The sequence below is a fragment of the Hemitrygon akajei genome, chromosome 15 (genome assembly GCF_048418815.1).
Source record: "Hemitrygon akajei chromosome 15, sHemAka1.3, whole genome shotgun sequence".
In the NCBI taxonomy this organism is placed as follows: Eukaryota; Metazoa; Chordata; class Chondrichthyes; order Myliobatiformes; family Dasyatidae; genus Hemitrygon; species Hemitrygon akajei.
This window is the reverse complement of record NC_133138.1, coordinates 83,922,969-83,949,139: the sequence shown is the minus strand read 5'-3', so window position 1 is coordinate 83,949,139 and position 26,171 is coordinate 83,922,969. Positions and strand designations below refer to the sequence as shown.

Sequence of the window (26,171 nt, the reverse complement as noted above, 5' to 3'; positions counted from 1 at the left end):
GATGAACTCAGTGCTGAATCAGGATGACATTAGGACCGCGTGTGTCCTTTGTTTCACGGAATCCTGATTAACCCCTTCTTTATTGGATGCAGTGATTCAGATCAACAGTTTTACTATACACCGTCAGGATAGATCTACTGACTCTCTTAAAAGCAGAGCTGGAGGAGTATGCCTCATGATCAACTCTTTTTGGTGCAAAAATATATCAGTGCCGTCCCAATTCTGCTCACCAGACCTGGAATATCTAGCAGTAAAGTGCTGTCCTTTTTAACTTCCACGGAAGTTCTCTGGGGTAAATTTGGTAGCAGTTTACATTCTGCCTCAGGCAAATGCCAATCAGGCTAGATGATCTGAGCAATAGGATCAATATGCACAAAACAGCACACCCTAACGCCTTCACCATAGTTTTGGGAGATTTTAACCAGGCCAGTCTGAAAAAATCACTAAGCAACTACCATCAACAGATCACTTGCAATACCAGAGGAAACAACACACTGGACCATTGCTACACCACCATCAAGAATGCCTACTGTGCTATTCCACGCCCTCACTTCGTGAAGTCTGATCACTTAGCTGTACTTCTGCGCCCTGAGTATAGGCAAAAACTGAAGACTGCAGCACCAGCAGTGAGGACCAAGAAGGTATGGACAAGGGAAGTGCCTACAGGACTGCTTTGAATCTGGACTGTATTCAGGGATTCGTCTTCAAACCTGGATGTGCTGCAGTTTTGACCAACTTCATTAAAACCTGTGTGGATGTGTGTGTGCCCACAAAGACTTACTGTACCTTCCCAAACCAAAAGCCATGGATGAACATTGTCTGCTGAAGGCTAGGTCTTTGGCATTCAAGTTTGGTGACCCAGGCCTGTACCAGAAAACCAGGTATGATTTGTGGAGGACTATTTCAAGGGCAAAGAAACAATTTTGAATGAGGTTGGAGGTGACAACGGATGCACGGCAACTCTGGCAGGATCTGCAAGACATTACTTCCTACAAAGCGAAACCCAATAGCATGAATGCCAACGATGCTTCACTACCAGATGAACTCAATGCCTTCTATGCACGCTGTGAAGTTTCCTGCTGCATCTGATGACACTGTGATCTCTATCTCAGAGGCCGATGTTAGGCTGTCTTTAAAGAGAGTGAACCCTCGCAAGGCGGAAAGACCCGATACCTGGGTAAGGCTCTGGGTACCTGGTAAGGCTCTGAAAACCTGTGCCAACCATATAGCGGGAGTATTCAAGGACATTTTCAACCTCTCACAGCTATGGGCAGAAATTCCCACTTGCTTCAAAAAGACTACAATTATACCAGTGCGTAAGAAGAATAATGTGAGCTGCCTTAATGACTATCACCCGATAGCACTCATATCGACAGTGATGAAATGTTGGTCATGGCTGGACTGAACTCCTGCCTCTGCAAGGACCTGGACCCATTGCAATTTGCCTATCGCCACAATAGGTCGACAGGAGACGCAATCTCAATGGCTCTCCACACAGCTGTAGACCACATGGACAACACAAACACCTCCATCAGGATGCTGTTCATCGACTACACCTCAGCATTTAATACCATAATTCCCACAATTCTGATTGAGAAGTTGCAGAACTTGGGCCTCTGTACCTCCCTCTGCAATTGGATCCTCGACTTCCTAACCGGAAGACCATAGTCTGTGTGGATTAGTGATAACACAACCTCCTCGCTGACGATCAACACTGGCGCACCTCAGGGGTGTGCTTTGCCCATGCTCTACTCTCTATATTCACTTGCCTGTGTGGCTAGGCATAGCTCATATACCATCTATAAATTTGCTGACGATACAACCATTATTGGCAGAATCTCAGGTGGTGACGAGAGGGCGTACAGGAGTGAGAAATGTCAACTAGTTGAGTGCCTGGTTGTTGCTACGGCACCACTCCGTGTCAGTAAAATGAAAGAGCTGATTGTGAACTTCAGGAAGGGTAAGACAAAGGAACACATACCAATCCTCATAGAAGGATCAGAAGTGGAGAGAGTGAGCAGTTTCAAGTTCCTGGGTGTCAAGATTTCTGAGGATCTAACCTGGTCTCAACATACCAATGTAGTTATAAAGAAGGCAAGACAGCACCTATACTTCATTAGGAGTTTAAAGAGATTGGCATGTCAACAAATACACTCAAAAACTTCTATAGTTGTACCGTGGTGAGCATTCTGACAGGCTGCATCACTGTCTGGTATGGAGGGGCTATTGCACAGGACCGAAAGAAGCTGCAGTAGGTTATAAATCTAGTCAGTTCCATCTTGGGCACTAGCCTACAAAGTACCCAGGACATCTTCAAGGAGCGGTGTCTCAGAAAGGCAGCATCCATTATGAAGGACCTCCAGCACCCAGGTTCTCACTGTTACCATCAGGTAGGAGGTACAGAAGCCTGAAGGCACACACTCAGCGATTCAAGTACAGCCTCTTCCCCTCTGCCATCCGTTCCTAAATGGACATTGAATCTTTGGACACTACCTCACTTTGTTTTTAATATACAGTATTTCTGATTCTGCATGTTTTTAAATATATATTCAGTATACGTATACTGTAATTGATTTACTTGTTTATTTTTTTTTTTTCTCTCTGCTAGGTTACGTATTGCATTGAACTGCTGCTGAAAAATTAACAAATTTCATGTCACATGCAGGCGATAATAAACCTGATTCTGATATTACCTCTCCAACATAATTTTCTAGCGGTATAATCCTGCCTCTCTTTTAGTCTTTATACTGTATATCTGAAAAAGCTTATGTTATCCTCTTTGATATTGTTGGCTAGCTTACCTTCATATTTCATTTCTCCCCCGCACCCCCAGCCTTCTGTTGCTTTTAAAAGTTTCCCAATCCTCTAACCTTCCATTTATTTTTGCTCTATTATATGTTCTCTCTTTTGCTTCTACGTTGGCTGTGACTTCCCTTTTCAGCCGCAGTTGTATCATCCTGCTTTCAGAATACTACTTTTTTGCAATGTATCTATGCTGCGCCTTCAGAATTGCTTTGGTACTGTGGCCATTATTGCTCTGCAATTACCCTTCAATTTTGGTCAGCTCCTCTCACATGTCTCTGTAATTCCCTTTACTCCACTGTAATAATGATACAACTGACTTGAGCTTCTCCCTCTCAAATTACAAGATGAATTCTATCATGTTATGATCACTGTCTTCTAGGGTTCCTTTACCTTAAAGTCCCTAATCAAATCCAGTTCATTACATAACACCTAATCCAGAATAGCTGATCCTTTAATGGGTTCAACCATAAGCTGCTTTAAAAAGCTATTTTACAAGCATTCTACAGATTCCCCCTCTTGGGATCCAACATCAACCTGATTTTCCCAATCTACATGCATTTTGAAATCACCCATAACTATTCTAATGTTGCCCTTTTGACGTGCCTTTTCTATCTCCCAATGTAATTTGTGGACTACATCCTGTTTACTGTTCAGACGTCTGTATACATCTCCTATAAAGGTCATTTTACCCTTGCAGTTCCTTAACTGTAACAACAAAGATTCTACATCTTCTGATCTTATGTCACCTCTTTCTAAGGATGTTTTTTTTTTAAACCAACACAGCCACACCAACCCCTCTGCCTACCTGCCTGTCTTGTCGATGCAATGTGTATCTTTGGATGTTGAGCTCCCAACTATAATCTTCTTTCAGTGTTTCAGCCATGACCCAGTGATGCCCAACGTTATACCTGCCAATTTCTAAGTGCACTACAAAATTATCTACTTTATTCTGTATACTGCTTGCATACAAATATCCTACCTTCAGTCCTGTATCCATCACAGTTCTTGATTTTGTTCCCCCCTTTACACGGCAACTCATCTCTTCCTGACATTCTCACTACATACTGCTTCTGCTTGTAAACCAACAGCCCTGTACTATCACTCCAGTTCCTGCCTCCTCATTAAATTAGTTTATACTCTCCCCAAAAGCTCTAGCAGTATCACTGCCCACAAGGTTATTAACACCCCTTGGGTACAGTTTGCTGGGAAATCTTGCTTTTCAGCTTTCTACCTAGCTCCCTAAATTATTTCCTCAGGACCTCCTCACTTTTCCTATCTATATAATTAGTGCCAATACATAGCAAGGCTTAATGTTCATTCTCCCTCTTTAGAATATTGTGGACCTGATCCAAGATGTCTCCGACCCTGGCACCTGGGGGACAACATACCATCCAGGTGTCTATAGCATCCACAGAATCTCATATTTACTTCCTTACCTATAGAATCCCCTATCACTATTGTAGTCCACATCGCTTCCCTTCTCTTATGAGCCACAACACCAGAGACCTGGTTGCTGTGGCTTCCCTCCGATAGGTTGACCCCTCAACAGTATCCTAAACGGTATACATGTTATTGAGTGGAACAACCATAGGGGTACTTTGTACCGGCTGCCAATTTTCCTTTCCTCTCCTGTCAGTCACTCATTTTCTGCCTCTGCAACTTAGGGGTGACTACCTCCTTATAACTCCTATCTATCATCTTAATTTCCCATATGAGCCGAAGGTCATCGTGCTGCAGCTCCAGTTCCTTGACGTGTTCTCTGAGGAGATGCAGTTCAGTGCAGATGTGGTTATCCAGGAGGCTGGAGGTCTCCCAGAATTCCCACATCTTACACAAAGGACACAATGTAGCCCCAGAGCCAGCTCTATGTACTAACAGACGATGAATGAAGAAGAAACTCACCAGGTACTTACCTAAGCTTGATGAGCCAATGCCTTCCCACTCTAACACTGGACCACTCACAGAATGGCCACTTCACTTGTCCTTACCTTATTTTTATTTGCCCTTGCTGATGAATTGCAATTGCACTGCCAAAAAATGCCAAAATCCTGTGAAAGCTCCTTTTTATAAATTTCCCATGCCCTGACCTGCGTGAAGCCTCGTGCCAATTCAACTATGACAGAACTGCCAAAATAAAGTATAACACCCAGATCAATCAGGAAATGTAGATATAGAAGACAATTCAAGCCTTGGTTTTAGATGGTACCCTATTTTGAGATTCTACCTGAATGGTTAATTTTTCCTCTGCTATGGTGAATTTACAAAAGATTTCTGATATTTTAAATTGTCTCAGATTTTCCTCTTCTCAATACAGGACTTGGTAGATTGCATTGTTTAATACCATATGGGGTGATACAGGTAACAGAATTGAATTGTAGCTGAGCTGACATTTGAAGCTGTAGTAATACTGGGCACAAAGGACTAGAATGAAATAATGTTGAACTGTTAATAATAGACGTAAGATTCTGCAGATGCTGGAAATCTTGAACAAAACACACACAATGCAACAGAGCTCAGCAGGTCAGGCAGTATCTATGCCATCTGTTTCCTTCCATAGATGCTGCCTTACTTGCTGAGTTCCTCCAGCATTTTGTCTGTGTTAGTAATGTTGCAATTATAACTTGTTTTTGTGATTTAATTTTTCAATGAAAAACTCGGACTTAAAATATATTCTGTATATACTGATAAAGTGACTTGGAAGAGAGAGAAGCTAGAAGGCAGAAATTAACGAAGAGAGTTTTACACATCCGAGAGATGATAAGTAAGGACGTTGGAATCACCACATAAACAATTTGATACTACACTTGTGAAGGATTTAAAATAATTTCAGCCATTAATTTGTGCATTGTTTTATTTTTTAATGTTCTTCCCCTCTCACTAAGGTGGACTTTAGATGGCTTATATTTCACCAAATATCTGTAGCCTTCTTTGTATCACTCCTTTTCATGGTTATGTTTAAGCAATGGTGAAAAACAATTCAAAATTATTCTTGCCCAACATTTCCTTCCAGGTACAGCCCATGGGATAGAATGAGAAAGTGAAGATCCTGTTTCAGTTAGCTTCAACAAGGGCTGCATGACTGGCTATCTCGTGCATCAGATGTTAACCCTAGGTTCTTCTACCCTATGGTGCTTTGTACTGCATATTCCAGGACACTTAGCAGTGTTGAGGAGATCAGAGAGAAAAGATGCAGGGATGCATCCAGTTTTCAGTGTTCTATGGTAGTTAACAAACTAATGTTCTTTCTCAGCCTTTGCAGATGTTACCCACACCTTTGACAAGGCCTAATGCAATCCCCACACAGAATATGCAGGAGAACCAGAAAGTAGTCAAGCCATCTTTGCCTTCCACCTGGTCAGATCCGAGTGTTAATATCAGTCTGGACTTTCTCACACCTGGGATGCAACCTCCCAAACCCCAGCAACCATCACTAAACACCATGATGCAGCAGCAAGGTAATGCATTTTAAAATATCTTAAAAATCAGAAGAAAGACATTTAATGAACGGTTTGTACTTGCCTTTAGTCAGCTGTTTTGTAAGGATTGTTGGCTAACTACCACCTGCATTTTAGCTTGTCTCTAATTTCTGCTCCATTTGAAAGTCGTACAAGCTACAGATTGGATAGTAACAGATCTAACCTTTCATTTCTGTCACTGGATTCCACACTATGAAAAGGCTACCTTGGTGTTCTGAAGGAAAGGCCTTAGAATGCACTACCTGAAGCCTACTTGTATTGTAGTCTATTTTATGAATGAGTCTTTGCTATGGATGATCAGCTTAGCCAGTCCAATCTATTGGATAAGAATAATGCAGGAAGTCACTGTGGCTGTTGGCTTTGGGAAATGGGCCAGGTCCAGCATAATTTGGGCCTTTGACCCCAGAATATCTCCAAATGATCTACAGCCACTGAAGAACATTTGTTGAAGTGTTGTCACTGATAGAAGATGTTAGAAACATAGAAAACCTATAGCACAATATAGGCCCTTCGGCCCACAAAGCTGTGCGGAACATGTCCTTACCTTAGAACTACCTAGGCTTACCCATAGCCCTCTGTTTTTCTAAGCTCCATGTACCCATCCAGGAGTCTCTTAAAAGACCATATCGTTTCTGCCTCCACCACTGCCACCGGCAGCCCATTCCATGCGCTCACCACTCTCTGCGTTTAAAAAGAAAACTTACCCCTGACATCTCCTCTGTACCTACTTCCAAGCAGCTTAAAACTATGCCCTCTTGTGCTAGCCATTTCAGTCCTGGGGAAAAGCCTGTGACTATCCACGTGATCAATGCCTCGCATTACCTTGTACACCTCGATCAAGTCACCACTCATCCTCTGTCGCTCCAAGGAGAAAAGGCCGAGCTTACTCATTGGTTTCCACATGCTTCCTGTAGTGAAGGGACCAGAATTGAGCACGGTACTCCCAAGTGGGGTCTGACCAGGGTCCTCTGTAGCTGCAACATTACCTCTTGGCTCTTAAACTCAGTCCCACGATTGAAGAAGGCCAATGCACTGTATGCCTTCTAAACCACAGAGTCAACCTGTGTAGCAGGTTTGAGCGTTCTGTGGACCTGGACCCCAAGGTCCCTCTGATCCTCCACACTGACAAGAGTCTTACCATTCATGCTGTATTCTTTTGGGTTTTGCATTCTGATCAAACATTGCTGCATTGAAATGAGATTCTTAACCACGAGCCTAATGACATTGAAACAGTCTGGAGCTGTTAATGGAAAGGATGGGCTTAAATGTACAGCTTCTCACAGTAATGTGGGGTTGGTGGCTATAATGGATAAGCCTCTCTGTCAGGGTATTATCCATATTGCTGTTACTAACTGAAAAATAATTCATTGCAATGATACAACTTGATCTAACATGATGGCTGTAAATTGCTATTTATTAAAATGAAAAAATATTCCAAAAGTGATGTCAAACTTATCATTCTACTCCTTGCATCACTGGGAGTCATTCTTTTGTAAATCATTTATAACGATGAAGGCAAACATTTACTAAGGTCTCAATTGGGGCTCTAATTATAGCTATCAATCTTATTTGCATGCATTATAATGCTTTTGTTATTGCCTGTTGAGGCTTGGAATGTAATGCTGCTTTTTGCTGTTTTAAGAATTCTTAGTTCCATTGGGATTCTTTGTTTACCAAACATATTGCCAGGGCCAGCTGAGTGGTGGCCTGCATCATCCATTGACTTCAGTGGCTGCCCTCAAAAGTCCCTGGTCCAATGACAAATTTCGCATCCTTAATCATTGAAAAATGATTAAGTGATTGTGCTACACTGCAAGTGACATTACAGGCATATAATGCATAGAAGGATACTCACATTTCAAAGATAAATTGAAACCATGAAGTTGATTCTTTCAGCTAGTATCGAATAGCTGTATGTTGTGGTTATACTTCTCGATATAATTCTTCCTGACAGTGATCAGAAGCTGTGGATTCAATAGGCTAAATGAAAAGTAGCATGCAAAAGCCCTTTTAGTTAATACTTAAAACTTAGCTCTACTCTGTTACCATTGTACTGTGGTAAAGCACTGAAAAACCCCATTTGCCCATATTTGACCCATATTCCTGTCAACCTTTTATCCATGTATTTATCCAAATGTTCTTTAAATATTGCTGTTGTACCTGCCAGAACTAGTTTCTTGGGCAGCTCATTCCACATGCCACCCTTTGCTAGAAAAAAATTGCCCCTCAGGTCCCTTTTAAACATTTCCCCTCTCCATAAATCTATTCCCTCTAGTTCTGGTTCCCTTTCATCTCCTAGTGCAGATGTGTGATTCTGAGTTGGTTACAGAAATGTTAATTCCTTAGTTACAGCATCATTTTCAGAGGTTGCTTTAGTGACTTTGAGAGCTACCCATCTTTGTTTACAGCATGTGCAAGGACCCATCCACGTGAAATCTTGGACCTATTAATGAGTGCTTCAGCTACTTAAAACACATATTGCAAAACTTGAGATGGTATATTTGCAGTACTACAAAGATTACAACATAGGCCAGAGTATTGCAACAGGTTCAACCCATGGTCTCTCCCATCATTAGCTATGCAAATTTTTAAAGTACTTATTTAGTTAGTTTTTTAATTTAATGCATACTTTTGAACTACTTTTCCTTTGTTAACTACTTTCTCTTCTCCAATCTCCTGTTTCCAACCCCACTCCATCAGCTGCACTGCCCTCAGAATTGCACTTAGGTTCATAACTACATGCTACATTTATTGAAAGTTTTGTCTTCTGTCATTTTTATTTTGGTTCTTTTGTCATCTAGATTAATACTGTGATCCTGAATTGTCTGCTTTTGTAAGTTTTCTCTACTCTGTCTAGACCTTCATGATTTTAAGTACCTTCATCAGATCACTTTACAATCGGCTTTTATTCCACAAAAAGTCCCAGATTCTCTGGGCAACTGAAGTATCTTTTTTACATCTTCTCTATTGCTACTGCTTCCTTAAATACAGTTCCCAGAACTAGGCACTCATTTCATGACCTGTACTCTCTGCTTTCTCTTCAAAACAGGCTACAATGCTATATGCTTTTTCAATCTACTCTGCTACTTCCAATATTGTGCACTTGTACCCCCAGATTTCCCCATATCTCTTGCTATACCCCTTTTTGAAGTATGCTCTACAGTTTTTACTGTCTTTTATTTATTCACTTAGTGATAAAATGATGAGTAGGCTCTTCCAACCCTTTTAAGCCACACCACTGCAGTAACCCCACAATCCCGATTAACTCTAACCTAACCAAAGCAGAATTTAAAATAACCAATTAACCTACCTGATATATTTTTGGACTGTGGGAGGAAACCAGAGCATCCGGAAAAATCCATGCTTTCGTTTGGAGGACATACAGAGACTCCTTACAGAGTGGTGCCAGGATTGAATTCTGGAATGACCTGAGCTGTAATAGCGTGCTAACCACTATGCTACTGTCTCTTCTCATGCTTCCCACGATTCTATGATACATCCATTTCTCTGTATTGTATTTACTACCCATTACCAATATCCCTCCTGCCTGAAAAACAAACCATTCTCTACTACTCTTCATTGTCACTTAACCTATTTTATTTCTAATTCCATGGGCTTCATGTATACCTCATTTATAATCTGTTACCTCACAAACTCCCATCAAATCACTGTTAATGTTGTCTCCCTTTATTGCTTCTAAATTTTTCCTTACCACTGAGGTTGAATTAATTGACATATAGATGACCCTTGTATTGGTACTTCGGCTAATGGAAATTTGCTGTTACAGAATTCACAGATAGCTGCTCTTTTTAAAAAAAAAAAACCTTTTTGCAGCTCTCACAGACAAAATACTGGAGGAACTCATGTCAAGCAGCATCTATGGAAATTAATAAACCATCAAAATGTTGGACCAAGACCTTTCATCAGGACTGGAAAGAAAGGGGGAAGATGCTAGAATAAAAAGGAGGGGGTGGGGAAGGAGGCTAGCTAGAGGGTGATAGGTGAAGCCAGGCAGGTGTGAAAGGTAAAAGGGCTAGAGAAGAATGAAATTGATAGGAGAGGAGAGTGGACCATAGCAGAAAGGGAAGAAGGAGGGGCACCAGGGGTAGGTGATAGGCAGGTGAAGTGAAGGAGTAAGAGGCCAGAGTGGGGAATAGAAATAGAGAGGGGTAGTGAGGGGGAAAGAAAAAAAAAGTTGCTTTTTGCAAATCCGGTTTTTTGACACCTGTATGGATCACACTGATTTGTGAAACAGATCTTTCTCGAGAAACACAACCCTTCCTTCCCCCCCACCCCCACCCCACCCACCCACAAAATAATGCGGGGTCTTTGTGTAATTACTAAATATATCTTTTAACTTTTCTTGAGCCAAGGGTGTAACAATTGCAATTATATGGTGCTGGAGTATCACCCCTGAATCTACAGCAAATTTCTGCTGAAATTAGCTTCAGTTGGTAGATAAAATCACCAGGTCTAGACAGGCTGCATTCTGGGTTGCTGAGTACGGATAACCTTCCCTCATCCATCCCAAGACCCCAGTGGTAGCAGCTTCCTCTCTTGTCCATCATGCTCAGAAAGTCACTTTTGCCTCTGATAGAGCCAATGGCCTCTAATGGAGAAAATAATTCATTTATGTAGAGATTCACTACATTTTTTCTTCAGTGTTAGTTATTTTGAGGCAGTGAATTATTGCCAATGCAATTAGCAAACACTGATCTCATCTTATTCTAGAAAAGAGCACTCAAAGTGAAGGTTTACACAGTTTATTCAAATACTTGTTAGGTGATTCAATGCCCCTCAATGGTATAATTAAGGGCAATGAATGCTGAAATCATACAAATGACGTTTGTACAAGTACAAGAATACTACAGTGGTTAGGAGTTAGGGAAAAATCTCAGACAATGGCATTTCTCTCCTTACTGTGAGTGAATGCAGACTTCAGATCTGCCCTGGAGTGTTGTCTCCTGCTTCTGGATGCTGATATGCACAGTAATTACAGCTTCCTTCTAATGTGACATTGGAGCTGCTCCACTGATAGTGAGTCACTGGTTGAGATGAAGGCAGCCAACACAAAGGCCTACAGGAAAGAAGTCATCTCTCTGACACAATGGTGTCAAGAAAACAACCTCTCCCTCAATGTTGCAAAAATAAAGGAGCTGGTTGTGGATCACAGGAGGAATGTAGACGGGCTAACCCCTATTGACATCAATGGATCTAGGGCTGAGAGGGTAAACAGCTTCAAGTTCCTTGGCATACACATCACCGAGGACCTCACATGGTCTGTACACACCAGCTGTGTGATGAAAAAGGCACAACAGCACCTCTTTCAACTCAGACGGTTGAGGAAGTTTGATATGGGCCCTAAAATCCCAAGAACTTTCTACAACTTTCAACAATTGAGAGCATCCTGACTGGCTGCATCATTGCCTGGTATGGGAATTGTACCTCCCCTAATCGCTGGATTCTGCAGAGAGTGGTACGGACAGCCCAGCGCATTTGTAGTTGTGAACTTACCATGATTCAGGATACTTACAAGGTAAGGTGTGTAGGATCATTTGGGATCCGAGTCACCCCAACCACAATCTGTTCCAGCTGCTACCATCTGGGAATCAGTACCGCAGCATAAAAGCCAGGTCCAACAGACTCTGGGACAGATTCTTCCACCAGGCCATCAGACTGATGAACTCACGCTGATTTGAGTGCACTCTATATTACATTGACTGTTCTATTTATTATAAATTACCGTAGATTCCGGACTACAGAGCGCACCTGATTAAAAGCCGCTGGCTCTAATTTTAGAAATAAAATCAATTTTTTAATCGTAAAGGCCGCACCGGATTTTCGGCCGCAGGTGTCCCACGTTGTAATATGAGATATTTACACAGAAAGATATTACACGTGAGGATTTTTTAACTTTTAATTAAATCCATATGGTAACAAAAACAAATACATATTGCAAATGCTTTTTTTCGAACCGTGCCCGTAACGCGGCTACTTTTAAATATACGTTGCGTATACTTCTTTACTGAACAACATTCCAATATCTCCTAACGACTGGTAAAAAATATATATACTGCAGCCTACCAGGAAAAGTTATTGATCACCTTTAACTTAAAAGCAGCGTTCGCTCAGATCCAAAGCCGCTCGCGTAATGCGCTCCCTCCCTCCGTCCCGTTTCATCGCAAACCGGCATTTTCCCACAAGACACCGCGAAACCGGGTGTGACGTCATAGCATCCCGCGATGTAGTACAGAAAACAAATATAGTTAAAACTCTTCTAACTTTAACTGGAAAATGAATTACTAAGCGAAAATATTATAAACTAAGTAACTGCCATAAGGCAGCACAATGCTTCGAGTGTTTTCCATGTTGATGAGGGTGAGTACAAATGACTGATTTACAATAATTTAATTGTGAAAGTGCGCTTGATTTATCGTACAATTTCATTGGACCTCTGTGAACTACTCATCAATTTTATTGGTCTACTGTTATGAGGCAAAATGTTTACGAGGCGGCATGAAAAAAATCATGTATTAGCCGCTCCGGATTAAAGGCCGCAAAGTTCAAAGCTGTTCAAAATGTGGGAAAAAAGTAGCGGCTTAAAATCCGGAATCTACGGTACTGTGATTGCTCATTGCACACTTAGACGGAGATGTAACATAAATATTTTTACTCATGTATGTGAAGAAAGTAAGAAAGTCAATTCAATTTAATTCAATTCAAAGCAAGGAGCTAGCACCTCCAAATAGAAGGTGAGAAAAACTTTGGTGAGAGGAGAGAAAATTAAGCTAATCCTGATAGCATTATTCCAGTTGAGGAATTTTGCTTCTTGGTGCATCTCATTTTGCAGGTAAATGTAGCAACAATAATAAGTTTAAAATCTGAGCTTCCCTGGTAAAATCTTAAATCTTGTGGGGCCTGCCTATTTGAATTGTCACAAATAACTGGAGTGTGTCACTATTGGTAGGCACTGTAGTGACAATGTGACATGTTTACATGGACAATTGACATTATAAATGTGAACATTGAAATATATACTGTAATTAAAGGTTACAGTGGGATACTGGTTAATTAACTAAACTGTTGTTCAGGAGCCCATAGTATTGATCTGGCAACATGAGGCAAATCTCTCCATGGTAGCAGGGGGATTTCAATTTATGTGATTAAATAAATCTGTAATGATGACCTAGACACTAATTTATTGCAAAAACCTTTTTTCTTCATTAATTTTCTTCAGGAAAGAATATCTGTTATCCTTTCCCAACATGCTATGAAAAACTGAAATTATTCAGTTCAGGAGCAATTGAGTTTGGTCAATAAATATTGACAATGTCTGTATTCCAAAACCAATTTTTTTAAATTACAAGAGACAAATGCAGTACTTTGCGAGTTGAATAGAGGTAATACTAGCACCTGAAATCAGATTCATTGTTTTCCATTATAAGATCATATGACATAGGAGCAGAATTAGGCCAGCTGGCCCATCGAGTCTGCTTCACCATTCAATCATGGCCAATCCTTTATTTGTTCTCCTCCTCAACCCCAGTTCCCAGCCTTCTCCCCGTAACCGCTGATGCCATGTCCAATCAAGAACCTATCAATCTATGCCTTAAATACACCCATCGACCTGGCCTCCACAACTACATTTGGCAACAAATTCCATTAATTCACCACCCTTTGACTAAAGAAATTTCTCCACATCTTAGTTTTGAAAGGGCACCCCTCTATCTTGAGGCTGTGCCCTCTTGTCCTAGACTCTTCCACCATGGGAAACATCTTTTCCACATCTATTCTGTCTAGGCCTTTCAATATTCGTAAGGTTTCAATGAGATCCCTTCCTCATCCTTTTGAATACCAGCAAGTACAGACCCAGAGCAATCAAACGTTCCTTGTATGATAACCCTTTCATTCCTGGAATCATCCTTGTGAACCTCCCCTAGACCCTCTCCAATTCCAGCACATCTTTTCTAAGATGAGGGGCCTAAAACTGTTCACAATACTCAAGGTTAGGCATCACCAGTGCCTTATAAAGCCTCAGCATTCAGATCCCTGCTCTTGTATTTAAGACCTCTTGAAATGAATGCAAATACTTGCATTTGTCTCATCACCTCTGACTCTATCTTCAAGTTTAGGTTGTACTGCAAGTCCCAAGTCCATTTGCATCTCAGATTTTTGAATTCTCTCCCCATTTAGGAAATAGACTGCACATTTATTTCTACTACCAAAGTGCATAACCATGCATTTTCCAACATTGTATTTCATTTGCCACTTTCTTGCCCATTCTCCTAATCTGTCTCTAAGTCCTTCTGCATCCTACCTGCTTCCTCAACACTACCTGCCCCTCCTCCAATCTTCGTATCATCTGCAAGCTTGTCAACAAAGCCATCTATTCCATCATCTAAATCATTGATATACAGCATAAAAAGAAGTGGTCCCAACATCGACCCCTGCAGAACACCACTAGCAACCAACCAGAAAAGGATCCTTTATTCCCACTCGCTGCCTCCTACCAATCAGCCAATGCTCCAACCATGTTAGTAACTTTCCTGTAATACCTGGGCTCTTAACTTGGTAAGCAGCCTCATGTATGGCTTTCTGAAAGTACAAGTATACAACATCCACTGCATTCCCTTTATCTATCCTACTTGTAATCTCCTCAAAGAATTCCAATAAGTTCATCAAGCAGGGTTTTCTTTGAAGGAAACCATGCTGACTTTGTAGTATCTTGTCCTCTGTCACCAAGTACTCCATCACCTCATCCTTGACAATTGATTCTAACATCTTCCCAACCACTGAGGTCAGGTTAAATAGCCGAAAATTTCCTTTCTGCTGCCTTCCTCCTTTCTTAAAGAGTGGAGTGATATTTGCAGTTTTCCAGTCCTCTGGCACCATGCCAGAGTCCAATGATTTTTAAAAGATAATCTCTAATGCCACTACAATCTCTTAACACTACCTCTATCAGAACCCTAGGGTGTAGTTCATCTGGTCTGGGTGACTTGTGTACCTTCAGGTCTTTCAGCTTTTTGAGCACCTACTCTCTTGTAATAGTAACTGCACCCACTTCTCTTCCTTCACACACTACAACATCAGGCATACTGCTAGTACCTTCCACAGTGAAGACTGATGCAAAATACTCATTTAGTTCATCAGCCATCTCCTTGTCCCCCGTTATTATATCTCCTACCTCATTTTCTAGCGGTCCTAAATCCACTCTCATTTCTCTTTTATTTTTAAAATACTTGAAAAAACCTTTACTATCCACTTTGATATTATTTGCTTACATATTTCATCCCTTCCCTTCTAATGATTATTTTAGTTGTTTTCTGTAGGTTTTTGAGAAACTTCTCAATCTTCCATCTTCCTGCTAATTTTTGCTTTCTTGTATGCCCTTTCTTTTGCTTTTACAATAGCTTTGACTTCTCTTGTTCGCCATGGTTGTATTATTTTACCATTTGAGTATTTCTTCAATTTTGGAATACATATGTCCTATGCCTTCCTCATTTCCCCCAGAAACGCATGCCATTGCTGCTCTGTTGACATCCTTGCCGGCAGCTCCTTCCAATTTATTTTGGCCAACTCCTCTCTCATACCACTGTAATTACCCTTACTCCACTGAAATACTGCTACATCAGACTTTATCAAGTTGTTGTTTTTTTTATTAGTTTTTTTATACATTTTCTACATTGCTACAGAAAAAAAAACCCAGGTCGAAATGAAGAACATTAATACAGTGCAAAAATAAACATACAATAATAATATAATACAAAAGAAGATAATTGAGAAAGCACCCAAATTGAAGATATGTAAAATTAGTCTCCTCCCCAAACCCCGCAACAAAAAAGAACTCCAGACCAACCACAACACAATCTAGAGAGTGTACATCAGGACATTCAAACCCCCAAAACTGTAAATACACTTAGCAACAGAAGATATTAATGCCTACTACCAACAAAAAAGGAGCTGAAAGCAAGGGACCAAAGAAAAAACCTCAGTTAAGAGGAAGGTTATGAAAATACTCAATAAAAGGTCCCCAGACCTTATGGAACTTTGTATCCGAATTAAGAACTGAATAATGAATTTTTTCAAGGTCTAAGCAGGACATAATATCATTAAGCCATTGAGCATGCGTGGGCGGAGCAACATCCCTCCATCTAAGGAGGATTAAACGTGTAGCCAGGAGAGAAGCAAAAGATAATATTCGACACTTAGTCGAACTCAGACGTAAATCTGTCTCACCCAAAAAACCGAACAAAGCAATTAAAGGGTTAGGTTCTAGGTGGTGATTCAGAATACAAGATAACGTTATGAAGACGTCTTTCCAAAATTTCTCCAAGCTAGGACAAAACCAGTACATATGAATGAGAGAGGCCTTGCCCCTTTTGCATTTATCACAGAGAGGACTAATGTTAGGGTAAAATCGGGATAGTTTAGATTTAGACATATGGGCTCTATGAACAATCTTAAACTGTAAAAGGCAATGGCGAGCGCAAAGAGAGGTTGAGTTAACCGATTTGAGAATCGAATCCCAAGTCTCATCAGATAAGGAGATATTTAAATCATGCTCCCAAGCCACTCTAATTTTATCCACGGGGCACGCCATAAGGATGCTAATTTATCACGAATAAATGATATTAAACCTTTACCTAGTGGATTAATAGAAAGAAATAAATCCATAATATTTTTCTCAGGCATTTCAGGGAAGTTAGGAATTAAAGGATTAATAAAGTGTCTAATTTGGAGATATCTAAAAAAAAAAATGAGCATTGGGCAGATTGAACTTAGCAGAGAGCTGTTGAAAAGATGCGAAGCGATTATCAATAAAAAGATCTTCAAAGTGTCTAATGCCCTTCCTATACCAATCATGGAATGCTGAATCATACGTAGTAGGTAAAAAAAGGTGTTTATGTAAGATAGGGCTAGAAAAGGAAAAACCATGGAAACCATAAAACTTCCTAAACTGAGCCCATATACGCAAAGTGTGTCTAACAAGAGGATTAACAATTAATCTGGACAAACTACTAGGGAGTACAGAGCCAAGAAGTGCAGAGATAGATAAATCTTTAGTGGAACTCAACTCCATTGCCACCCAATTAGGGCAGTCTGGTTGGCCATGGAAAAAAGACCAAAAGGTAGCACAACGTATATTGGCTGCCCAATAATATAAACGAAAGTTAGGTAAAGCCATGCCACCTTTTTTAGATTTTTGGAGATAAACTTTATTAATTCTAGAGCGCTTATTCTTCCACAGATATGACAAAATAATAGAGTCTAAGGAATCAAAAAAAGATTTAGGAATAAAAATTGGGATTGATTGAAATAAATATAAAAGTTTAGGGAGAACATACATTTTAACAACATTGATACGACCTACCAAAGACATAGATAGAGGTGACCATTGTAACAGACTCTGTTTAATAGTATATGAAAGATTGGCAAAATTTTCACGAAAGAGATCTTTAAACTTCCTTGTGACTGTAATCCCAAGATAAGTAAATTGATTATGAGCTACTTTAAAGGGGAGATCACTAAATGTTAGTTCTTGTGCTTCTTTATTAATTGGGAAAAGTTCGCTCTTATGTAAATTAAGTTTATAGCCAGAGAACTGGCTAAACTGATCAAGAAGTGAAAACATTGGAGTTAAGGATGTAGACGGATTTGAAAGAAAAAGTAATAAGTCATCAGCATAAAGAGAAACTCTATGCTCAACACCCCCTCTCCAAATCCCGGTCAATTCAGGACAATTTCGAAATGCTATCGCCAAAGGTTCTATAGCCAAATCAAAGAGAAAGGGGCTTAAAGGGCATCCCTGGCGGGTGCCACGTTTGAGGTTAAATAACTGGGATTTCTGAAAATTAGTCAAAACAGAGGCAGTAGGTCACAAATACAGCAATTTGATCCAAGAGATAAAACTTGGACCGAAGTCAAATTTTTCTAAAACTGCAAAAAGGTAGTTCCACTCTATACGATCAAATGCTTTCTCCGCATCGAGGGAAATAACACATTCAGGAATCCCAGTTGAAGGTGAATATAAAATGTTAAATAAACGCCGAATGTTTAAAAAAAGGAAGACAATTTTTAATAAAGCCAGTTTGATCATCAGAAATAATAGAGGGGATAACAGTTTCTAATCTATAAGCCAAAACTTTGGCTAAGATTTTAACATCAACATTGAGCAAAGAAATCGGCCTATACGAGGAACACTCTGTTGGGTCTTTACCCTTTTTTAATAAAAGAATAATAGATGCCTCATTAAAAGAGGGTGGCAAATTACCATAATTAAACGAGTCAGATAATACTGAGAATAACTGAGGGGAAAGAAGTGAAGAGAATGATTTATAAAATTCTACGGGGAACCCATCAGGTCCAGGAGATTTCCCTGAAGACAATGCAGAAATTGTAAAAGATATTTCTTCTGATGAAATAGGCGCATTAAGTTTGGCTTTGAAATCAGACGAAAGCGAAGGAATATTCAGATTATTTAAAAAGTGATCAACAGAGATATTGTCATTCAAAGATTCAGAGGAATAAAGTCGAGAATAGAAATTTTTAAATGCGTCATTGATTTCTAAGTGATCCGATGTAAAGTCTCCATTCTCCTTCCAGATCTTTGTAATATGTTGTTTGGCTTTGGAACGTCTCAGCTGATTGGCTAGAAATTTACCAGATTTGTCACCATGAATATAGAAGCGACTCTTACTTTCAAGAAGTTGGCGTTCGACAGGATGAGTAGACAGAAGATTAAATTTAGTTTGAAGTTCTACACGCTTCTTGTATAATTCAGGATTCTTAGTTTGAGCATACAGTTGATCCAATTCTTTAATCTGATTAATGAGGTCTAATCGATCTGCACAGGACTTTCTATTAAGATTTGCTGTATAGGAGATTATTTGACCCCTCAAATATGCTTTCATGGCATCCCAGACAATCTGGGATGACATTTCAGATGATGTATTGGTGTTAAAATAAAAGGTTATCTGATCCTTAATAAATTTTAGAAAATCATCATCCGATGATAAAGTCGAGTCAAAACGCCAGTGTTTATTCCTCTGAGGGAGACCAGGAAAATTTATGGACAAAGTAATTGGGGCATGGTCAGAAATCAGTATACTCTGATAGTCACAAGAATAGACAGATGGAATAAGTTGATTATCGAGTAAAAAGTAGTCAATTCTAGTAAAGGTATGGTGAACATGTGAGAAAAAAAAGAGTAGTCTCTTTCAGTGGGATGAAGGAAACGCCATATATCGGAGATACCATAATTAGAAAAGAGTGAATAGCTAAGGCAGATTTAGTAAGTAGTCTAGTAACAGAGAACGATCGATCCAAATTAGGATCTAACCAACAATTGAAATCGCCACCCAGTATAAGAGAGTATGAGTTTAAATCTGGTAGCGAGGAGAAAAAAATGTTCAAAAAAATTAACATCATCAAAATTGGGAGCATACAGGTTTGCTAGTACAACTTCAGTATTGTATAATTTACCAGAAATAATAATAAAACGGCCATTTGTATCAGATATCTTATTATGGAGTTCAAAAGGAATATTTGAATTAATAAGGATGGAGACTCCCCTAGCTTTGGCAGCAAAGGATGAATGAAAATGCTGACCCGCCCACTTTGACAGAAGCCGAGAATTATCAAAACTACGAATATGAGTTTCTTGAAGGAAAGCAATGTCAGCTTTGAGTTGTTTAATATGGGAGAAGACCTTCCTTCTTTTAACAGGATGATTCAGTCCCTTTACATTCCAGCTCACAAATTTAAGTGAATTAACCATTATCAATTGTTTGTGCATAGAAGGTAGCAGGCATATAAAAAATCAAGCAGTACAATAACAGTCTGGGAGCAAAAATGTAAACATAGATCCGTAGAATCAAAACAGAGACATGTCCTGAATAACAAAGGAAAACAAAAGAAACAGTGAGTAGTGTTGGAACTGGAGAATCCACCCCCCCCCCCTCGCAACCCAAAATTAGACAGCTACCTAAAAAAGCAGCTAGCTCTACCAAAAAAATTAACCCAAGTATGACTTCCAGTTCTGTGTCGTTAACAAAAGTTCAGTATAAATAATATAGCAAATAGTAATTAATTTATGCACTAGAAAACAGAATTATAAATAGGAACAACTTCAACAGAAGTATAAAACTTAATACAAAGAAAATCAGAAGAAAACTAAAACTAACCTACCCACGAAAAATTATATAAGATTAAAAGGAAAAAAAAGGGAGAAAAGGGGGAAATTATAAAATTCAAAGAGAGTCCTTATCAACCATTTAAAGGGGAAAAAAAGCAAACCTTAAACTATGAATCAACCAACAGGGAGGCCTTCAATAAAAACTCCAAACCTCCAAAACAAGTTAAAGACAATTGTAGTTCTCTATAGATAAGGTTATACAAAAATAAAATAGATTACACAGGTAAAATCTAAAAGTTCGCAGGGAAACATTAAACTTAAATTATCTATTTAGAAAAAATGCACCAAGTCCAGGGAGAGATTGACTACAGCCCTTAGAGTTTCAATAGATAATGACTGAATTATTCAAGTAAAGTCTGAGTTTGGAAAAGATAGTTTTACTTCGAGAAGTACTTATCAACCATTTTAGAAGGTCAGGCCGGTTCCAAAGAAGACGAGGTGGCTGGGAGACTTTCAACAAACGCCTCAGCCTCCTTCACTGATTTAAACCACTTATAATCCCCAGTAGTAAGCGTAATTCGGAGATCGGCTGGATTTCGAAGAAAGGGTCTGAATCCGCGATCAAAAAGCACTTTCATTACACCTTTAAACTCAGCACGCATCTTCAGAACCTGGGGGGCAAAATCCTCCACAAAACGAATGACCGTATTTTGAAAGGCAAAAGTACCTCTGTGGCGTGCCTCCATCATCAAACGGTTTTTCACCTGGTATTGATGAAAGCATAAAATAATCGGCCGTGGGCGGGATCCCAGAGTTGCTCGAGGAACATAGATCCTGTGTGCCCTTTCAAGCTTAGGTGGAGTCGGAAAAAATTCTTTCCCGAAAATCTCACAGAGAAACTTGGAAAAAAATTCAACGGGAGAGCCCTTTTCGGTGGCCTTTGGCAAACCAAGAATTCGTAGATTGCAACGTCTGCTCCGATTTACAAGATCCACCATTTTGGAAAAAAGTTTACTGTTCTTCTCCTCTAGGTTGGAGCAGAGAGTTTCAAGATATTGAACACAGCGTTTTAAATCTTCAGAAGTTACGTCAATGCGAGATAAATGTTCATCATGATCATCCACTCTAGCATTAATCTGATCCAGTTTGGCATTCAGCTGGTTGAAAGAAGTTCTAAATTCAGTTCTAAAATCCATTAAAGTATCTTGTCGATGTTGTTCCAGAACAAGAATGTCAGCCGACAAAGCCGTAGAAGTTTCCTTTTTCCCGGTTTTAGTACTTTTGGTAGCCATTATAAGATAGATGTGTTCGCAGGCAGGTAGAAGAGAACTAATAAAATACCTAACTAAGGTTTAAGAAGGGAGACACATAGTGCAAAGGTAAGAAGAATGACGGAGCAAAAGTTCGGAGTGACTAAGCAATCGCCATCTTACCGGAAGTCCGGACTTTATCAAGTTTCAAGTTGGAACGCAATCATATTCTGATCACTGGTTCCTAAGGGTTCTTTTACCTTCAGCTCCTTAATCGCCTCCGGTTCATTGCATAACACCCAATCCAGTGCAGCTGATCAGTGCAATCCAGTCGGCTCAACGACAAACTGCTCTAAAAAGCCATCTCTTAGGCATTCAACAAACTCACTCTCTTGAGATCCATTCCCAACCTGATTTTCCCAATCAATTTGCAAGTTAAAATCTCACATAACTACCATAACATTGCCCTTTTGACTTGCCTTTTCTATTTCCTATTGTAACCTGTATTCCACCTCCCAGCCACTGTTGGGAGGCCTGTATATAACTGCGATCAGGGTCCTTTACTCTTGCAGTTTCTTAACTCAACCCACAAGGATTCAACGTCTTCCGATCATATACTACATTTGCTCCCCCTCTGCTTAACTTCCTATCCCTCTGATATAACGTTTAACCTTGGATATTCAGCTCCCAACTACAACCATCCTTCTGCCACGATTCAGTGATGTCCACAACATCATACCTGGCAATCTGTAATAAAGATCATCCTTTTTTCTTATACTATGTGCACTTAGATACAACACCTTGAGTACCATATTTGCTAGCCTTTCTGATTCTGTATCCCTAGTGATTTGATACTCAGCCTGTTGGCTGCAACTAAGTCCCATCACCTGCCTGTCCTTCCTGACAGTATGACTCCATGCTATCTTTACTTTTGTACCATCCAACCTATCCTGAGTACCTTCACTCCGGTTCCCAACCCCCTGTCAAATCCTAACAAACCTGCCTACACGATTTTGGTTTCCCTCAGGTTCAGGTGCAAACCGTCACTTTTGAACAGATTATACCTCCCAGAAGAAATCTCAATAACCCAAGAGGCTGAAGCCTGCTCCCTGCCCCCTGCACCAGCTTCTCAGCCACACATTTATCTGCAAAATCATCCTGTTTCTACCCTCACAGGCAGCAATCCAGAAATTACTACTGGAAAGGTCCTGCTTCTCAGCTTTCTACCTAGCTCTCTAAATTCTCTTTTCAGGACCTCCTAGGAATGAGAAGCAATGTCATTGGTACCAACATGTACCAAGACATCTGGCTGCTCCCCCTCCCTCTCCAAAGTGTTGTGGACACGATCTGAGCATCCCTGACCCTGGCAGGCAACATACCATCTGGGTGACTATAACTTCCGCTCCCTTCTTCTCTCTCTTTTCCCTTTGCACCATAGACCCATGCTCAGTGCCTGTAACCAGGTCACTGTGGCATTCTCCCGGGAGGCCATCCCCCACAAAAGTATTCAAAGCAGTATACTTGTGTTTGAGGGGAATGGCCACAGGGGTGCTCTGCTCTAACTGTCTATTTCCATTTCCTCAGTCACCCAGCTATTCGCCTCCTGCAACTTCGGTGTGACTAGTTCCCTGTAACTCTGATCAATTATCTCCTCACTCTCATGTACAAGCCAAAGGTCACCCAGTTGCTCATGACTATAACATAACAGATTAATAAGATGTTCTTCATTATCTCTCTAGCTTGTTTAGTAAGCTTTGAAATTTTCAGAGAGTAGTGTGTGTCTTTATAGACATCAGTTACAGCTTTTGCATCGGGAGTAGGAGGCAAGTTAAAATTCTAGACATTGTACACATGAATAGAGCTTGTCATTGCAATGTATTTTTGAGGAGGAGGGTCTCTTGAATTTCATATGAAAGCAATGTTGAGTTTGACCCATTTAGAAAAGAATATTAAAAGAGAAGCTTTAAAAAAAATCTAATCTGTACTTCTTTTTGCAGGCGCACAGCAACCTGTGAACCTTATGGCCCAGAGCTTTTCCTCCATATCCATTAACTCACCGACCAATGTGATGCCTCCACGACCTCCAGGAACATCGTCTTTGATGGCTAACAATGTGCCTATGGGCATGGGGATGCAAAATATGATGGGGACTGGTGCTGTAGGGATGAATCCTATGGGTGTTCCTCAGAGCAGTATGATGAACCAAGGAATGATGGGAATGAACATGGGAATGGCTCCAGTTGGCATGACCATGACGGGTTCCATGGGCATGGGTGTTCCTGCCATGGGTCTCAGTGCCAGTATGACGCCTGCAGCGGTGCAATCCAAGCAAGATGCTTTTGCCAATTTTGCCAACTTTAGCAAATGAGAAGGCTGGAAAGACTCCAATATCTAGATGAAGGTGTGAAGGCTGCACAAAATAGTACTTGAAACACATGAAGATAGGCTGTCTTAAATTTTTATAGCTATAAAGAACAAGTTTTGTGAAGAAAATGGCATATTTTGTATTGGAGGAATCTAGTAGTTGGCAAGATCTGTGCTATGAATTGTGTATGTCTGTTCCTATCAGCGGTTATTGAAGTAAAGTCCCTTTCATTGGCATCTTGTTTGCGAGATACACCTTGAAAGCCTTTTTAAATCTTATTGAATTTTAACTTTATTGAAATCAAAGGCCAGGCAGGATTACATGGATTAGGAAAAGCAGTTCATATCAAAAAAAAAATTTGTACCTATCTAAATGGCCTTTGAGTCAGGTTCCCAACAAAACCATTAAATACCAGACTAGAATCATTAAGTTTTGTTGTTCTTTACCTCTTTACCTGAACACAATCAAACTTCAGCAACTCGATAATCAATTTATGTATATATCCTTTACTTTACAAATGAATGCAAACCTATTAAAAAGGTCTACCTAAGGTACCAAAAATAATAAACCTGATTACTGGAATGTAAATAGTTTGGAGATATGTTCCAGTCTTAATAGATGAAATCAGATCCTTTATCATACAAATGTCTTTATTAATAATTAATAAATGGTGGTAGTTGCAGCTTTCAATCTAGTTTGTTTTTCCCCTTTCTTTAATGGTGATGTTAACAGTTTCTTAACATAAGATAGGGGAAGAACAACTCAAGCAGTGGTTATATGCACAGATCATGGTCAAATTAATGTTCCCATTTCCCACAAGAGCACCCTGCACCCAGAAATCTTCCCATCCCCTTAGCTACATAAACAAGCTGTGTACCCAAGACATTCCTCTCTGTTAAACTCACCCTGTTTCTACAGTGACACAAGGGAAAAGAGTTGTGATTTTTTTTAGAGAAATGTAGACACTATAATTTTCCTTTCTCTTTCTCCAGTTTGCAAATATTTTTTGGCCTTGATCACTGCTGAATTATGATGTAGTCTACAATGCAAAGCTATGTTTTCTGTTAGTTGGATGGGAATTACTTATCACCAGTGATGTTAAATTTCAGGCTTCCCAACCAGCCAGAAGAGTAAAAGAAATGTTTCAATTGTATTATGACAACAATTCATTAAAACCTTTTACTTAAAATCTTTTATGCCCTTTTATGACTTTGTATTGAGATATTGAAGGAAAAATCATATGGATGTAATTTTAATGAATAATTCATATTGCCTTAATGACATTTTGCTTTTGTCCCTTTTCCAGTAAAAGGGATTCAGCACTCAAAATTTAAAGAGGAAAAGATGCTTTGACCTAGTCCAAACCTAATTTTTCCATCTGCAACATTTACATTTAGACATAAATTAATGCTCATCAAATTTACTATAATGAAAAGTGATGTCTTTCCTAACTAAGCAATGAGAGGGTGTAATTAACAGACTCCACTTTTTAAACATTCAGCAATTCAATGTGTTTGAATTAGGATCAGAGAATAAAGCTTTTGTGTACAGTTACATCAAAATAAACAGTGCATGCTTTAGCGGCTTTAAGGCTGTCAGTAGTTTCTTTATTCGCTAAATAATTTCCTTGAAACTACTCCTGAGAAGAGGCTACCTTTCATGTTGTTTGAGGTATAAGTCATTTTCAATATTGTTACTTTTGATACTAACTCAAACTTGTGTTTGTCAGGAACAGAATTCTAGAATAGTGTGAGATTTTTGCTAGTATTCTATTTATCTTCTGGTCTGGCAACAAATGTTTCTGCAGTAACAATATTTTACCCTGAGAATTTCAAAGTTCAAAGAATATTTTATTATCAAAATACATATGTGTCACTACATACAACCCTGAGATTCATTTTCTTGTGGGCATACTTGGCAAATCTATAGAATAGTAACTTGCATGATCAATGAAAGATCAACCAGAGTGCAGGAGACACCAATCTGCACAAATGTAAATATAAATAAATAGCAATAAATGAGATAGTCTTCTAAGTGAGATCATTGGTTGTAGCAACACACACAAGATACTGGAGGAATTTAGTAGGCCAGGCAGCATCTATGGAAAAAAGTACAGTCGACGTTTTGGGTCAAAACCCTTC

The 26,171-nt window shown here is 39.7% G+C and overlaps 1 protein-coding gene across 1 annotated transcript in view; it reads left to right on the top strand.

Annotated features, from left to right (window-relative positions):
- clint1a (clathrin interactor 1a) overlaps positions 1-25,620 on the top strand; it is a 180,632-nt gene extending 155,012 nt beyond the window's left edge. Inside the window, exons 11-12 of the mRNA XM_073067888.1 lie at positions 6,056-6,260; positions 23,663-25,620. Of these exons, the coding sequence (XP_072923989.1) occupies positions 6,056-6,260; positions 23,663-24,033 (576 nt within the window). The 3' untranslated portion in view covers positions 24,034-25,620. The remainder of the gene's footprint in view (positions 1-6,055; positions 6,261-23,662) is intronic.
- Positions 25,621-26,171: the final 551 nt, after the last annotated feature.